We start from the raw sequence: 17,466 nt of genomic DNA on the forward strand, positions 1-17,466 counted from the left end.
AACATAATGTGTTAATTTACCTTTCATTAATATTTAGGAGGTATTCATAAAGTGAAATGGTCAGGCCATAAACCACATTTTAATCTGTTTAAAATAGAGATGGAAGATTATATCAGGACCATCAGGACCTTTAAAAATGGGAAAGGAAAAAAGAAACATTTGTTTTTGATTTATTCAATTTATTCAAAAAGTGAGCATGCAATAGCCCTGTCAATGTATAAAGCTGATGTAATTTATTTAGAGATGTTAAAATAAATCCTGTTGTTGTATATTCTTGTTATATTTGTGTGTTATAAATAAATAAATAAATAAATTTATAAATAAATAAATAAAACCGCAGTTTGCCACAAAGAGAGCGCGGCTGTCGTGTACGTTACGTAACCCGTCACAGGCTTGTCGTAAAGGCAGCGTCTGTTTGATGCAGTTGTGCGGAAATTTTAGGTGATAGAAAATGAATTTCATGTTGAATAAGTAACTAAATATTTATCCCCGTGCCCGACGGGAACAGAGACAGACGGAGCTCCCAGATATTTAACATTAGTTGGTAGTAGGGGGTTGGTTTGGAGATTGTGGCCCAGTTCCTGCATAAATGTTTGTTTTCTTTTGAAGCTGTTTGTTGGCCAGGCTTGTACTGACGGTGTGTTATGTGTTGACTGTAAAGTGCAACTGAGGTCAGTGCGTCACTACACAAGATGGACACCGCCGAGGAAGGTAATGTAACACAGTGCGACATTGTAAAAATACAATAATTAAACATCGCGTAAAGTCTTCAATAAGGCAACTGTAAGCAATCACACAGGCAGGGTTTGATAGATGTCAGAATAGAGAGGGCTGGGTTTGATTGCTTTACGTATATTATTAAACCACGTAGGTTGTAGTGCAATCACACATAAACAAATAAATAAAAACACATAACATCCGCTGACTTGTCAAAATGGTATAATTGCTGTATGTGTATATGTTCGGGCAGCTAAGGTATATTCGACATGTTGGCTGGGGTTTCTGTAAGTTACTAGAGTGGTCTTAAAAGCAATATATCCTGCTGTATATAGTTTTTTTTTTTTTTTTTATGTACTCTGAATATTATACCAGTTGTCACTTTTATAGTGTCATACTTTTTTTTCTGTAAGTTGTCAATTCAAATAAAAAATCTTTACTGTGACAGAGTGTTTCTTACAGTGCAGAAATAATTATTGGACAAGTTGGTAAAGTCAGTGTATAAAACAGCAGGTATGAATAAGTGACCTAGATTTCAAAGCCTTATTTCCCGTAGTCAGCCCCTATGGACCCTTATTTCTTAGCTTAATCCTGTAGGTGTGCCACAAATATCATCAATTACAATGAATATGTGTCTTTTGTATGTGCAGCTGACATATGCCGTGTCTGCCGGTCAGAAGGTGCCCCGGACAAACCTCTCTATCACCCTTGTGTGTGCACCGGCAGTATTAAATTCATACACCAGGAATGGTATGTTCATCTCATCTAAACATGTAGTCCTTATATTTAAGCCATCTTTTCTAATTTGTTTGAAATACTTTGCATCATATTTTAAATGCAGGCAGTAACCCAAACTGGGCAAGATCACTGGTAAAAATTGTGAAAAGGTTAGGAGTCTCTGTTAGGTTGTGGGTCTTTTGTGTGTGTGTGTGTAAACACAGCCGTCCCAGGTCCAGGCATCCTAAAGGTGTCCTGCTCCAGAGGGGGCTCAGAGACGGCTGTGGTCTGTTTTTTGCTCTACTGTGAACACAGTGGTCCCTGAGATGGCTCACGTTTGCCACTTACACCATTGTCAGCATCAAACAGACAACAGCAACAGGAAGTTGAGATTGCTACTCTGACAACAGAACCAAAAAAAAAAAATAGTTTAACAGAATGAAGAGACAGAGAGGCAGAGGGGTCCAAAATACTTTTATATTTGTGCTATAATACGAAAAGACATATAAACGTGTGTAATTTGTGGGATAAATGTGAAACAAGCCTAGTTGTCACAGAACGTTTCTGACAATAATCCAATATTGTTTTTCGCACATCTACATACGTAACCTTTGGCCCTGTCCACACTATGCATTTAAACTGTATTAGTTCCCTTTAAACCATCTTAAAAGTGATAAGTACATTTTGGGTCCACACTACGCAGCTTTTATTACTGGACTCGATCACCTCAGGAGGTAGTCTCAAGTCCGGTTCTAATTAGATCGCATCAGGTCGTGCGGTTTATCAGAAGTGTGGACGCTGTAATACCAAACTAAATGTTTTGCGTACCCTCTAATATCCTAAAATGCTTTGTGGTATGTTTGGCGAAATACTCACAACAGGCACCTGAAGGACTTGCTATCACTTTACTCTCCGCACTAGGTATTCATTTTTATGCTGTCAGGTTATCTCTGTTAAACAAGTGGGGAACATAACAAAAGCACAACGTTAAATTAGGTGACTGCAAAAATTAAATGCGAGTTAAAAGTAGGATCGGGGATGAACAATTCACGTAGTCAGCTCTGTTTTAAATAAAATTAAGAGGACCAGAATTAGGCTCGGGCAAGATATGTTGGTAAAAACAAAGATTGTTTTGTAATTAACAGCTTTTTCTGAGTTTAATTATAAAACAGAATCCGCTCAGTTTGTTTAAAGGGACTTCACCTGATTAAAAATAAAACCTGAAAACTTCAAGCCGTACTTGTGTGTGTTCGCATTTACTTTTTCCGAAATACTTAAGAACTGTAACCGAATTGTTCTAATAGTGTGTGGACGCATTAAGTCTGACCAAACATGAAACGGTACTTCAGCGTGGACGCTTTGAGCTGGTTTAATTAGAACGGTTTCGATTACGGTTCTTGAGATCGGTTATGTAGTGTGGACTGGGCCTTTTGATAATATTGATACGTATCAATATGAGGAAATATTTGGTTTTGTGGGTACCTCTATCTAGAATTAAACAAATCATTTCAGTAAAGTTGTTAAGAACATGAAATGTTTCTTTCGAAAGTAACATGCTTTTAGACCTGCACATAGCGTTTGTTTATTTATATGTATCACGGCACTAACAATTTGAAAAACAAAGCCGCAAGCTTGTGGAAGTTTAAGCAATTTGATTGTGTAGGTTTTATTTTTCAAAGTGTATCACCGTAAGTGGCACGATTTGAATATATGTATAAGTAGTCCCCAATGAAATAAGCACAGAAATGTGTAAAGAGAAATTTATTTTCTGTAAAGAATTTGTCCAATTCTGCAGCAGTGATTGAAAAATAATGTGAATGAGTATTAATAAATAAGAAAAAAGTAAGTCACAGGTAGTTAAGTAAGCAATAACACAGACAGGGTGTGTGGGAAGACATAGCCCTATCTTTCACACACCCTGGTGTGAGTTACTGTGCTTCTAAAATTTGTATTTTATAACAAAAAATAATAACATTTTAAACTTTAAAAGTTTTATATAATGCATCCTTTCGCTGGCCAGTGCAAACTAGCTCCAATAGTCTTTACACTTTTGGTGTTAAAGGTTTTTAATTTTTATTTTAAATAAAAAATATATAATTGCTTTTTTACATGTTTTATACACTGGTAAGTGCTGCCTGCATCTCTTTTCAACACTAGTTTAACTTCTACAGAATCTCCCAGACAGTCAGTCAGTACGTTTACATGAGATCAAACTTTCAGAAAACTAATTCGAAAAACTGTATCAGAGAATTTCTTCTGAAAACTATACATTTCTGTGTTTACATGATTTTGGAATAGATAATCCAAGTATACATCTGATAAATTAAATCCATGTACACAGTTTAATTTTTCGAAATTAAATAGCGACTAGGATGGGAACAGACAGGGCTCGACTCAGTCTGCAGTATGAGGCATGAATTATCAGGTATTTTAGATTTAATGAAGTTTCAAATTCTTATGCTGTATTCAACAGATTATTATCCTGTACATCTCTCCTGTTCTAATTTCCCAGTGTGTGCAAACTGTCCACTTCTTGCAACAGCTCATTCGTGTCTTCATTAGCTACTGTACCTTACATACAGTACTATAAATTCTCAATGCATTTTACTTGGCTGGAATTAATTTGCTGCTCCAACGGTATAGGCAATTTCTGAGTGAACAACTATAGTTAGCACCAGTTAGGCCTACCTTAATTTAGGTAAAGTAATCCAAGGTTAATACTAGTCTGGCTCTGAAACCAGCAGTAAAACTTTGATATCATTATAATTTATTATGACAAAAGTTTTGTAATTTCATGAATGTTTTTTGTTTTCCAGTTTGGTTCAGTGGCTGAAACACAGCAGGAAGGAATACTGTGAACTATGCAAGCATAGATTTGCATTCACGCCAAGTAAGTTGCCTTATTAAGGGTTTATAATTTATGCTGAAGCCTTATGCACAAGAATGCTTTGTATTCCTGCAAAGTGGTTTAGTTGGAATAACTTGTCCCCAGATTATACAAATATAATAATCCATAGTCTGATTTAAAGTAAATCATTCAACATTTGGGGTTAATTCAACATGGATGTTGCTTTAAAAAAAACAAAAAACAAACAAACAAAAAAATAGCTTTTAATTTATATATTTTATATATATATATATATATATATATATATATATATATATATATATATATATATATATATATATATATATATATATAGTGCCTTGCAAAAGTATTCAGACCCCTGACCAATTCTCTCATATTGCTGAATTACAAATGGTACATTGAAATTTTGTTCTGTTTGATATTTTATTTTAAAACACTGAAACTCAAAATCAGTTATTGTAAGGTGATATTGGTTTTATGTTTGGAAATATTTTTAAGAAAAATAAAAAATCTGAAAGGTGAATTTCCTCCCAAGCTTCAGTTTTTTAGCGGACTGAAGCAGGTTCTCTTGCAGTATTTCCCTGTATTTTGCTCCATCCATTCTTCCTTCAATTTTAACAAGATACCCAGTCCCTGCTGATGAGAAGCATCCCCACAGCATGATGCTGCCACCACCATACTTCACTGTAGGGATGGTGTGTCTTGAGGCATGGGCAGTGTTAGCTTTGCGCCACACATAGCGCTTTGAGTTTTGGCCAAAAAGCACTATTTTGGTCTCATCTGACCACAAAACCTTTTCCCACATCGCAGCTGGGTCACTCTCATGCTTTCTGTCAATCTCCAGATGTGCTTTCAGATGGTACTTTTTGAGTAACGGCTTCTTTCTTGCCACCCTCCCATACAGGCCAGTGTTATGCAGAGCTCTTGATATGGTTGACTGGTGCACCATTACTCCACTCCCAGCCACTGAACTCTGTGGCTCCTTCAAAGTGATTGTTGGCCTCTCTGTGGCTTCTCACAAGTCTCCTTCTTGTTTGAGCGCTGAGTTTTGAGGGACGGCCTTTTCTTGGCAGTGCCTGGGTGGTGTGATGCAGCTTCCACTTCCTGATTATTGATCCAACTGTGCTCACTGGGATATCCAAACACTTGGATATTATTTTGTAACCTTTTCCTCATCTATGCATTTGTATTACTTTATCTCTAACTTCTGTAGAATGCTCTGGTCTTCATTTTCCTTCAGATTCACAGCCATACATACATACATACATACATACATACATACATACAGTGCCTATAGAAAGTCTACACCCCCTTGAACTTTTTTTCACATTTTTTTGTCAGTGCCCCTTCTTGCTCAGTCATCCAGTTTGGAGGGATGGCCTGATCTAGGCAGGGTCTTGGTGGTGCCATACACCTTCCACTTCTTTATAATCGTCTTGACCGTGCTCCAAGGGATATTCAAGGATTTTGATATTTTTTCATACCCATCCCCTGATCTGTGCCTTTCAACAACTTTGTCCCAGAGTTCTTTTGAAAGCGCCTTGGTGCTCATGGTTGAGTCCTTGCTTTGAAATGCACTATCCTGCAGAGGGGACCTACAGGAACTTCTTATCCTGAAATCACGTAAATCACTACAATTTAACACAGGTGGAGGCCACTTAATGTGTGATTTTGAAGGCGATTGGTTACACCTCAGCTAATTTAGGATTGCTATTACAAGGGGGTGGACACTTATCCAACCAAGCTATTTCATTTTTTATTTTTGCATATATTTCTACAAATTTCTAGAATATTTTTTTTACTTGGAAGTTGTGGGGTGGGGTAGGATGTGTAGATAAATGAAAAAAATATATATTTTAATGCATTTTAATTCCAGGCTATAAGGCAACAAAAGGTGAATTTTGAAAGGGGGTGTAGACTTTCTATAGGCTGTGTATGTGTGTGTGTGTGTGTGTGTGTGTGTGTGTGTGATATATATAAAAAAGCATGACATTGAGTAGAATCATTTGGAGTCAGTTCTAGGCCTTCTAGGAACTGGGTTACCGGTAACTTTTCAACAGCAATCTGTTTATTATCAGATGAGTAAAAGCAACTGAACAACATAGAGAAATAAATTTAGAAAAAACATTTTACAGAAGCACACAGCACAAGAAGTTATAAAAAAAAAGTGTAATTTATTTTATTTTTTTTCAACAAAAGGGTATTCCTTTATTTTGAGTATAAGGCTGTTCACAATCAACACAGATAATGTGCTTCTCCACGCCACCTTTCTGCACAGGGCACAGCTGTCAGAAGTTTTATTTTTATTGCACATGCCAACCTGGCATTGCCGTCTCTTGCGGCTCTCAACGGGGTTCCAAATGCTTCTTGTAAAGTTCCTGTGCTTTAAAATATATTCTCTCCTTGGTAAATTCTTCTCCGTGCATTCTTTGTGAAGTACCCAGGAGTTGATGGCTGCTAGGTCCAATACATTGTAAAACACCTGAACAGACCACCGTCGGGAACAGCAATTTTCAACTCTTTCCACATATTCTGGGCTTTGACTGGGCTTTGACTGGGCCACTCCAGGACATTGACCTTTTTGTTTTTACGCCACTCCAGTGTAGCGCTGGCTGTATGTTTGTTTGGGGTGATTGTCCTGCTGGAAGATCTTCTCCCAAGTCCCAGGTCTTTTGCAGACTTCAGCAGGTTTTCCTCCAGGACTTCTCTGTACTTTGCTGCATCCATTTTGCCCTCTATCTTCGCCAGGCCCTGACGCAGAGAAACATCCCCATAGTATGATGCTGCCACAATCATGCTTCACGGTAGGGATGGTGTTCTCAGGATGATGTGCAGTGTTAGGCCATTAGAGTTGAGTCCAAAAAGCTCTATTTTGGTCTATCAGACCATAGAATCTTCTTCCACTTGGTCTCAGAGTCTCCCACATGTCTTCTGGCAAACTCTAGCCGAGATTTGATGTGAGTTTTTTTCAACAATGGCTTTCTTTTTGCCACTCTCCCATAAAGGCCAGTTTTGTGAAGCACATGGGCTATTGTTGCCGTATGCAGTGTCTCCCAGCTCAGCTGTGGAAGATTGTAACTCCTTTAGAGTTGCCATAGGCCTCTTGGTGGCCTCCCTAACTATTGCCCTTCTCACCCGGATACTCAGTTTTTGAGGACGGCCTGTTCTAGACAGATTCACAGTTGTGCCATATTCTCTCCATTTCTTAATAATGGACTTTACTGTGCTCAGGGGAATATTCAATGCCTTGGAAATGTTCTTATATCCTACCCGATTGGTGCTTTTGAAGACCCTTATTCCAGATTTGCTTTGAATGTTCCTTCGTCTTCATGATGTAGTTTTTGTTTGGAAATGTACTAACCAACTGTGGGACCTCCCAGAGACAGGTGTATTTAACTTGAAATTATGTGAAACACCTTAATTGCACACAGGTGGACTCCATTCAACTAATTAAGTGACTTCTAAAGACAACTGGTTGCACCAGAGCTTATTTAGGTGTGTCATAGCAAAGGGGGTGAATACTTATGCAATCCAGTTATTTTTTTGTTTTATAGTTATGGACTTTTTTTGTGTTGATCAGTGGCAAAAACTCCTAATTTAAATCCATTTTGATTCCATGTTGTAACACAATAAAATGTGGAAAAGTCCAAGGGGGGTGAATACTTTTGAGAGCCTGTGTGTGTGTATGTGTGTATATATATATATTTAGTGTGTGTGTGTTTTTGATTGTTACAGCCCTCAGATTAAATTGATCAAGTGTTTCTAAACCAATTTTGTTGAACATCTTGCTCCTTTTGTCTTGTAGAACAATACACCACTTTTTTTTTTTTTAACCAATTATTGTTAAGCTATTAACCTGTTTGGTATTTGAATGAAATACTGTAAGCTAACTGATTTAAGGAATTACTTTTTGATCTCTTACTGTCTCCCCATTTTTTTTTTTTAAGTTTATTCTCCAGATATGCCTTCACGGCTCCCTGTCCAGGACATATTTGCAGGACTGGTAACAAGTGTCGGCACAGCAATACGATACTGGTTTCATTATACACTTGTGGCCTTTGCGTGGTTAGGAGTTGTACCTCTCACAGCATGTAAGTAGCACACATTTATATTACTTCTTTCTTTAAAGCATTTTTGCTGTGCAGTTGGGATTGACTAAAGCATTGTTTCAAATAGATTTTTAAAATCATTTAAAATATTTAATAGCTGCCCAGAGGGCATGTTTGTGAAGATTTTTTTTTTTTTTACAACAATTTTAACAACTAAAAGGCTGTTTCCTCAAGAGAAGAATAATGATGGAATATTGGGCCTTATTCACAAAGCATGAGTTATCTGAAGAATGTTTTATGTTCTTGAATTGCACTGTTCATAAAAAAGCCAACAACAGCCAAGGACAGTTCCACAAATGTCAGTCTGCATTTTATTCATAAAAGCAAACTATGAAAAAACATTATTTAAATAACTCATAAGTCAAAGCTGTGTAAATAGCTGTAGGTTGGAATTACCTTTATTTTAAATGACTGAATTTATGGGGGTCACAAAATGGGAAGTAATTGCGTTAGTGAGCCAGATACAAATATTAACTAAATTGTGAATGTTTACATAGTATTTTAAAATGCCTTTTAATTATATTGGGTCATGGTGTGCTTTGTTCTCCTGCAAAAATACTAATCTATTTCATAGTTATAATCAGTGTTCCTTGTTTATCAGTATTGTATTTAATGTAACTTATGTTACTGACTTTTCCAACAGGTCGTATCTACAAGTGTTTGTTTACTGGCTCTGTGAGCTCCTTACTGACGCTGCCATTAGATATGTTATCAACGTAAGTTTCATTGTCTCTCTAATGTATTCTAAAATGGGGAACAGTAACTGGTTCATGTTACTATTCCAACTGTGGTAAAAGGAAAGATAAGAGGCAAGTATTTGGATAATATTTTAAGAAGTGCCAACAGGCCTCTGTGGCTTAATTATACCACTAATATTAACATTAAAAGTACACAGTGACATGTGAAAATGCTGTATATAAAAAGCTGTATGACTGCAAAATGGATATATTGCCTTCTATAAAGTGTAAGATACAACATATGTTGATTTGTGATAATCAAATATTCTTGAGTATTGGTAGATAGCTTTATCAAAAAACAAACTTATTTCATTTAAAGTATTAGTTTAGGGGTCACCCTGAGTGGCTGTGCGATGTAGGGAGGTCTTCACTGGGGACTCCAAAAGTAGCGTCTCGTTTGCTCTGGCGCTCCCGTGGGTTAGGGAGGCAAAACTGCCAAGGATTGTTTCTCCTCATGGTGCTACAGCGAACCCTGCTGGCCAGGCGCACAGTGAGCTCAGAGCAGACACTTGCAGGGCTGGCCTTTGTCCTCCAGATGTCAGTATCTTGCTGACATCCACTCTCGAGTTCCTGGTTGAAAAAGGAAGCTGGCTTGGTCGTGGGATCAGTGGACACCCACTGAACCTTCAGGTCTCCTGAGCAATGTGGGCAAAAAGTAAATGGGCATTCCAAATTGGGATAAAATTGGGGGGAAAATTATAATTTGACATACTATATTTTAAAAATGGTATTAAATTTAGTATTACTTCATGACAAAAGTATCGGCACCCTTGCTTTAGCATTTCTTACGGCTTTCAGGCATTTATGATAACTCTTAACCAGTATGCTACATCTTGTTGTTGAAATCTGGGCTCATACTCTCTTGCATATTTCCTTCAGCTCAGACAAATTGGATACAGTGCTTGACTACATGTTTTTTGTTTTTTTTTTTGGGGGGGGGGGGGGGGGTTTAGATCAGTCAAAAGCATTTCTATTGACTTAGCTGTATGCTTTGGGTTGTTGTATTGTCGGCCTACGAACAGATGGTATCATTGTACTTTGCAGAATGTATTGATATATGGCTAATTTCATTCGACTGCTAAAACACAATGTCATGATCGAACCACCTCCATATTTTACTGTAGATACAAGGTTTTTGTAATTGAAAGCTTTAATTTTTTTTTTCCAAACATACTGTGGTCCATTTTTGGGGAAAGGTTCTATTTAGTCTCATTGGACCAGAGAATTTTGAATGCTTCAGATTCCTGTTCACATTTCTTGGTACATTTTAGATGGTTTGCTTTATGAATTTTCTTTTAAGGGCCCTTAATATCTAGTTGGTTTTATAAAGATCTGATTTAGAATTCACTGAAAACAAAAATTTCAAACGAACTGCAGTATGCTTTACTGTTTGCTTTACTGGATCCTTCACCACTGTAATCGCACCAGACTTTGTTTACTTTCACACTGCAAATTTTGCAAGTGAACCTGATCGTCTTGTTATGTGCACGTGACCAAAATGCGGTTTGGCTGTTGATGCCCATACAGCTGTTCAATACAATCAACGTGTGTGTGTATATACATATACAGTGCCTTGCAAAAGTATTCAGACCCCTGACCAATTCTCTCATATTACTGAATTACAAATGGTACATTGAAATTTCGTTCTGTTTTGATATTTTATTTTAAAACACTGAAACTCAAAATCAATTATTGTAAGGTGACATTGGTTTTATGTTGGTAAATATTTTTAAGAAATAAAAAACTGAAATATCTTGCTTGCATAAGTATTCAACCCCTGTGCTGTGGAAGCTCCCAGTTTACACCGATGAAAGAAATTGCCCTAACGAGGACACAGTTACCTTACCATTGGCCTCCACCTGTGAACCATTAAAGTTGCTGTCACATTTTCTGGATAAAAACCCCACTGTTGAAGGATCATTGGTCTGGCTGTGAATCTGAAGGAAAATTAAGACCAGAGCATTCTACAGAAGTTAGAGAGAAAGTAATACAAATGCATAGATTAGGGAAAGGTTACAAAATAATATCCAAGTGTTTAGATATCCCAGTGAGCACAGTTGGATCAATAATCAGGAAGTGGAAGCTGCATCACACCACCCAGGCACTGCCAAGAAAAGGCCGTCCCTCAAAACTCAGCGCTCAAACAAGAAGGTGACTTGTGAGAAGCCACAGAGAGGCCAACAATCACTTTGAAGGAGCCACAGAGTTCAGTGGCTGGGAGTGGAGTAATGGTGCACCAGTCAACCATATCAAGAGCTCTGCATAACACTGGCCTGTATGGGAGGGTGGCAAGAAAGAAGCCGTTACTCAAAAAGTACCAGCTTCAGTCCGCTAAAAAACTGAAGCTTGGGAGGAAATTCACCTTTCAACAGGACAATGATCCCAAGCACAAGGCCAAAGCAACATTTGGAGTGGCTCAAGAAGAAAAAGGTGAATGTCCTACAGTGGCCCAGTCAAAGTCCTGATCTCAATCTCATTGAGAATCTGTGCACTATTTGAAAATTGCGGTCCACAAGCATCGTCCAACCAACCTGAACAACCTGGAGCAAATCTGCCAAGAAGAATGGGCCAAAATCACTCCGACACTGTGTGCAAAGCTGGTACATACTTACCCCAAAAGACTTAAAGCTGTTATTGCAGCAAAAGGTGGCTCTACCAAATATTAATGTGTGGGGGTTGAATACTTATGCAAGCAAGATATTTCAGTTTTTTATTTTTCTTAAATATTTCCCAACATAAAACCAATGTCACCTTACAATAATTGATTTTGAGTTTCAGTATTTTAAAATAAAATATCAAACAGAACGAAATTTCAATGTACCATTTGTAGTTCAGTAATATGAGAGAATTGGTCAGGGGTCTGAATACTTTTGCAAGGCACTGTATATGTATTTTAAACAAGGTAGGTTGCGTCTGTGTCAAGATTGCTGTACTAGCTATGTTTATTCACCATCTGCTATTGCAGAATGGCGGCACGAAAGTTGGGTTAGAGATATTATAGGGGAACACTGAAGTTTTTGTGCTAGATTATGTGCTTTTTCAAAGGCGACAATTGAAGAGGAATACTTTATTTGAATTTATACTGGATGTTGCATTTCCACTGGCATCACTCCAACATCAGTAAGTTGTAGTGCCTCTCGATCCCTGTTTTTCAGCCTTTCTGAATTCAATATGATCTTATTGTAATGACACATTACTGCTCGGCAACTAACCCTTTATCAGTGTGTCAAGGCAGAGAGACAGAAACCAAGTATGGACAGCTGCATAGCGAGAGAGACCAAGCCATTTATATATGTAAACAATAATAAAAAAATCTATAAAATATGTAGAAAGACTGTTCATATATATACATTTCACATTTCACAAACGTGCCAGCTGTGTGGGTGACAATGTAGAGCACCCCCCTAATGTTTAGCTAAGCTCCCTGGAGATGTGCTTCCGTAACTTTATATAGAAAGATTGAAATTTTGGGTTTTATTTTCCATTTCTCTGCCTCCCTGGTGTTAATCTTGAAAGTATTTTCTGCTTGTACGATTCTCTTATCTGTTGTACCCGTTAGATGTACCCCAACGTCTTTAACATTTCAGTTGTATTTGTTCTGTGGTACTTCTTGATTTATGTTATATATTTGTTGAGGTGAGGTGGGGTCACTGAACATTTTGTGTATCTTGAAGAATTTAGTGAACCATTCAAGTGACAAAGCTAGATCCGCCGCTGTTAATCAGTAATTGATTGATTGTGTTCACTGTTAAATAAAACCAAAATCCTACAAGTTATGTTATACTTTTTTGTGTGTGTTTTGCGTGACGGGCAGGGGGCAAGTAGATTTGTCTAGCATTTATTTTCAAAAATTGCACACCCCTGTCTATCTCTCTCTATCTATCTATCTAATAAATATATATGATTTTGTTTTGTATTTCAGGGAAAATGTGTTGGCAGACTGCTTACAAGGCTGTTTTGTGGTGACATGTACACTCTGTGCGTTTATAAGTTTGGTCTGGCTACGAGAACAGATTGTTCATGGTGGTGCCCCCCAGTGGCTAGACCAGAATCAGCAGCAGCCTGCCAATGGAGCTGGTCTGCCAAACGAGGTAAGTGCAGGAACAAACCAAACTGAGAGAGGTCTGATTCTGAAAAGCAAATAATGCACACTCGCTTATAAGTAAAACCATAAGTTTACTTTCCTTGTTTTTGTGACTTTTTTTTTTTTTTTTTGATGAGGTTTATATTTGCAAAAAATGGAGGGTGCAATTATATATTAAAAAAAAAAACAAAAAAAAAACGTAGTATTACATCCTCCTTTTCCCTACCAGGCCCCTGGTGGATGGAATGGGGCTGCAGAGAATGTGCCAGCGCCAGCACCCCCTAACCCCCCTGCAGAGAATGCAGTGGTGGCAGAGATACCAGATATCCAGGTGGACCCTGCTGAGGACTTGGAGGTAGACAACGATGATGAAGATGACCCAGCGGCTGAGGATGCTGCTGAGGCAAACAATGGCGCACAAGGTTCTGCCCTTTTTTAACACCTTTTAACTTTTTCAATGCTCAAATATTTCCTCCAGTGCAGTTTCAAAACAAATAGCACACCATAACATTTCTTCCAAAAACATAATTGTCAGGGGCTGTTCTTTAATAAAATGCATCTACTTATTAGACATTGACTGAAAGTGAAGTCCTGAACAGACCCTGATTAGCATTAAAACAATATGAATGCATTTATCAAGATAACTGTTGGTAATTCATACCCATGCAAAGTTGATTTTAAGTTGTCTATGTACAAATCTAAATGCTGTGTTAAGTCTCCTTTGGACCGGTCTAACCCATTTTTCAGTTCTAGTCTAAATTTAGACTTGATAATTATTTTGGGGCTTCCCAGCCAGTAATGGAATTCAAAGTAAATATTTTAAAGAAAAATGTTCTTACAGCTACAGTGAATTTAGCCTTTAGTAATCATTTTACAAAATAACAGTAAAAGTTTTCAAATATTTTAACTTTAATCTTTGTAACCCAGATTATGCCAGTATTAAATCCATGTAGGTCTTCATCAAGTCTAAAGCAGAATTCAGGCTAATGTTACCAACATAAGACAAATCTATTTAACTTGTCTCCTGGTAGAAGACATGAACTGGAATGCACTGGAATGGGACCGGGCTGCTGAGGAGCTTACATGGGAGCGTGTAAGTGTTTGAAATAACACTGACTGAAATTCAATAAAAAGTTATAATTTAGCCAGTTGTAGCATCTGAATTAAAGAGTTGCTTTTTTAAAAAAAAAAAAAAATTATGTCCTTTTGTAATGTAAAGCTTACCTAAAGTGGCTCTATTTGTATGTTGTACATTTTGTATATTAATCTTTTTTTTTGTTGTGTTTTTTTTCATTTTAGATGCTTGGGCTGGATGGCTCCTTGGTTTTTCTGGTATGGAAAAGAGCAAATTAAATAAGTTTAAGGATGTATTTAAATAGCTTTAAAGAATACAAACTGTATTTTTGCTGTGCTCACATTTAGGTTTTTGGAATTATGTAAAAAGTCAGACACTTCAACAACTGAATCATCTTTACAGCCTCAATATACAGCTGCTCCATGTCTTTGTATACTGCAGAGTATCTTTGAATCCATTAAAGACGTTTGTAAATGTTAGACACATGCAAACATAGTGAATCTTAACGATAACATTCAGCATTTTACATCTGATTTCCAGGTTTATTTATTATTATTATTATTATTATTATTATTATTATTATTATTATTTATTTCTTAGCAGACGCCCTTATCCAGGGCGACTTACAGTTGTTACAAGATATCACATTATTTTATTTTTTTACATACAATTACCCATTTACACAGTTGGGTTTTTACTGGAGCAATCTAGGTAAAGTACCTTGCTCAAGGGTACAGCAGCAGTGTCCCCAACCGGGAATTGAACCCACAACCCTCCAGTCAAGAGTCCAGAGCCCTAACCACTACTCCACACTGCTGCCCCAATGCTGATGATGATTTAATTATTTTAATAAATGTCCCTGCATGTACTGAGTATTCTACATTTATTTTTTTTAGGAACATGTTTTCTGGGTTGTTTCATTAAATACGCTCTTCATTCTTGTGTTTGGTAAGTATATTTCATATTGTTGATTTTAAAGCATAGAATAGGTGTCCTAAATTTGCCAGGTTGAGTCTGTATTTACAAATTTCCTGGCAAAGGTATTTAAAAAATTTTTTTTAATAATGCTATGTGGATTGATTTTGCTCTTAACAGCTGTGATTATTCTAAAGATCCACAAAAAAATGTGTATTAAAATTTGATTTATGTTAAGTAAAACACAGTTTATATGACTAATTAAAAAAAACAGCAGCAAATCCATGAGCGCCATTTAGACGTAGATTTAGTGTAGTTAATGCATTGTCTGTGTAATGTTCTTTTGTATTTCAGCATTTTGTCCCTATCACATTGGTCACTTTTCTGTGGTTGGACTTGGCTTTGAAGAATATGTAAGTAATAGCATTGTCAGATTTTAGAAAACTGTCGAGATACAGACTTACTATTTGAAGGGTTTTATAAACTCTTTTTAGCGATAATTGGCTGAGCTCTGTCCTTCTTTTGACTAATATGACTGTTCTGTTAAGTGAATTTTGGTTTTGCAAATGTAAAAAGACCAAACACTGTTGGATATTTCTGTTGCATTAGGTATGATTCTCTTGTCGAGTTTGATTATGGCTTTTTAAAATAACCTTATTTTGTGGTGTTCTTGTATTTCATATTTCCTCATATTTCAAACTTTAAATTGGCTGGCATATACTGGGTATGTGAATTAACTGTTTGTAAGTCATGGTGACTTGATTGATTTAAACCTTGACAGAACATTATGCCATAGCACACTGTGTTCTCTGTAAATCAGTGTTGTGACAAAAACAAAATAGTGGCAAATAAAAATGTATATTTCTATTTGTCTAGGCAGTGCAGTGGCTGAAGGGGGTCATCTGTTTTTGTTCACATGTCTAAGGATAATGATTTAGTGTCGAAGAGTATGTAAAATGCTTGTGTTTGCATACCGCATCTGTGTTAACCGGTTAATGACATTTTAAATTGGCTGTCTCTATTTAGTTCTTGCTATGGTAACCCTGTGTTAATGATATTCAGAAACTAAAGTGTTCCAGAAAATGGAAAAAAATCAGCCTCCATGCCCTGGGAGGTTTATAGAACTAAATGACAGACCAGAAAATTTAACCCAGATTCAGGTCTTTTTCCTTTTACTGAGGATGTGTTTTTTGCTTGAGACTACTTCAGATATCGCACACAAAATATAAAATTGCACTTTTGAGTTGCCTCCTCTGCTTGTACTTGGGTCATGCTCATCCAGCTGTGATGAAGCTTGATATTGGCATGCCTTTGTACAGTTTGAGGGTATCATGCTCTGGCTTCTAAATGGATAATTAGTGCTGTGTCATTTCAATTTGCTGAAGCTTTGTGGAGACATTTGTTACTAGAACCTGTTCCACATAGTGAGTGTGTGTTTTCTTTATTTTTTTGTTGTTTAATCACGGTACTGACACGAATTGACTAAACTATTGAAAGCTCTATCTTGAGGACCACTTACCTGTTATTGATTCAATACGGTTATTTATTTTGCTGTTTTACATGGTATGACACCTGTAATGTGGTGTCCTTTATATGTATTTTACTGACCTACCCTGTTTTATTTTTTATTTTATTTTTTTTCTACAAGGTCCAAGCTTCTCACTTTGAAGGCCTGATAACAACGATTGTTGGCTACGTCCTCCTGGCTGTAACTTTAATAGTATGTCACGTATCCTTTTACCCAGTGTCGGATTCTTCTGAGTCTTCTGTTTAACTTTCATTTGAAGGCTGGATGTGCATTATTAAGTTCAATGCCACTTGACTTCAGTAACCACCTATATGCTTAGTATGTATAATGCAGATTGTCTAATTTACAGTTTTTAACAAGGACATTATTTTCTAGCATAAGAGACAGACAGGGTCAGCAGTACATATTTTGTAAAGTGATGTATATGCACTTTGTTTACAATTCTAATAATTTTTAATGTTTAAGGTTTGGGAGAGTTAATGATTCGTATTACACATTAAAGACAAATCTGTGGTGGTTGTCCTAAGCAGCAGTTCCACTGCCCAAACACCATATTCTGATAACAGTTCTCAATGAGCATGCTGATTGTGTTGTTGTCCTCTCTCTGCTCCTTGCAAGCAGGTTGTAGTGACAGATGGTAAAATAGTTTAAGAAGGCTGACCTGATTACATTGGTGTCAGTTTCTAATTAAATACAGTCTAAGCATGGTGGCACT

The 17,466-nt window shown here is 36.9% G+C and overlaps 1 protein-coding gene across 5 annotated transcripts in view; it reads left to right on the forward strand.

Moving 5' to 3' along the window:
• Positions 1–364: 364 nt before the first annotated feature.
• The window catches only part of LOC117394642 (E3 ubiquitin-protein ligase MARCHF6-like), a 30,285-nt gene continuing 13,183 nt past the window's right edge, over positions 365–17,466 (forward strand). For 3 of the 5 annotated variants that reach the window (XM_033993010.3, XM_033993012.3, XM_033993014.3), the window contains exons 1-12: positions 365–711; positions 1,368–1,467; positions 4,251–4,324; positions 8,251–8,394; positions 9,056–9,128; positions 13,072–13,240; positions 13,463–13,655; positions 14,265–14,326; positions 14,533–14,565; positions 15,205–15,256; positions 15,578–15,636; positions 16,872–16,952. In XM_033993010.3, coding sequence (XP_033848901.1) covers positions 693–711; positions 1,368–1,467; positions 4,251–4,324; positions 8,251–8,394; positions 9,056–9,128; positions 13,072–13,240; positions 13,463–13,655; positions 14,265–14,326; positions 14,533–14,565; positions 15,205–15,256; positions 15,578–15,636; positions 16,872–16,952 — 1,059 coding nt within the window. In that variant the 5' untranslated portion in view covers positions 365–692. The remainder of the gene's footprint in view (positions 712–1,367; positions 1,468–4,250; positions 4,325–8,250; positions 8,395–9,055; positions 9,129–13,071; positions 13,241–13,462; positions 13,656–14,264; positions 14,327–14,532; positions 14,566–15,204; positions 15,257–15,577; positions 15,637–16,871; positions 16,953–17,466) is intronic. The other 2 variants (XM_033993011.3, XM_033993013.3) reach the window with 2 other exon arrangements.

This window comes from Acipenser ruthenus, chromosome 3, assembly GCF_902713425.1.
Source record: "Acipenser ruthenus chromosome 3, fAciRut3.2 maternal haplotype, whole genome shotgun sequence".
Taxonomy (NCBI): Eukaryota; Metazoa; Chordata; class Actinopteri; order Acipenseriformes; family Acipenseridae; genus Acipenser; species Acipenser ruthenus.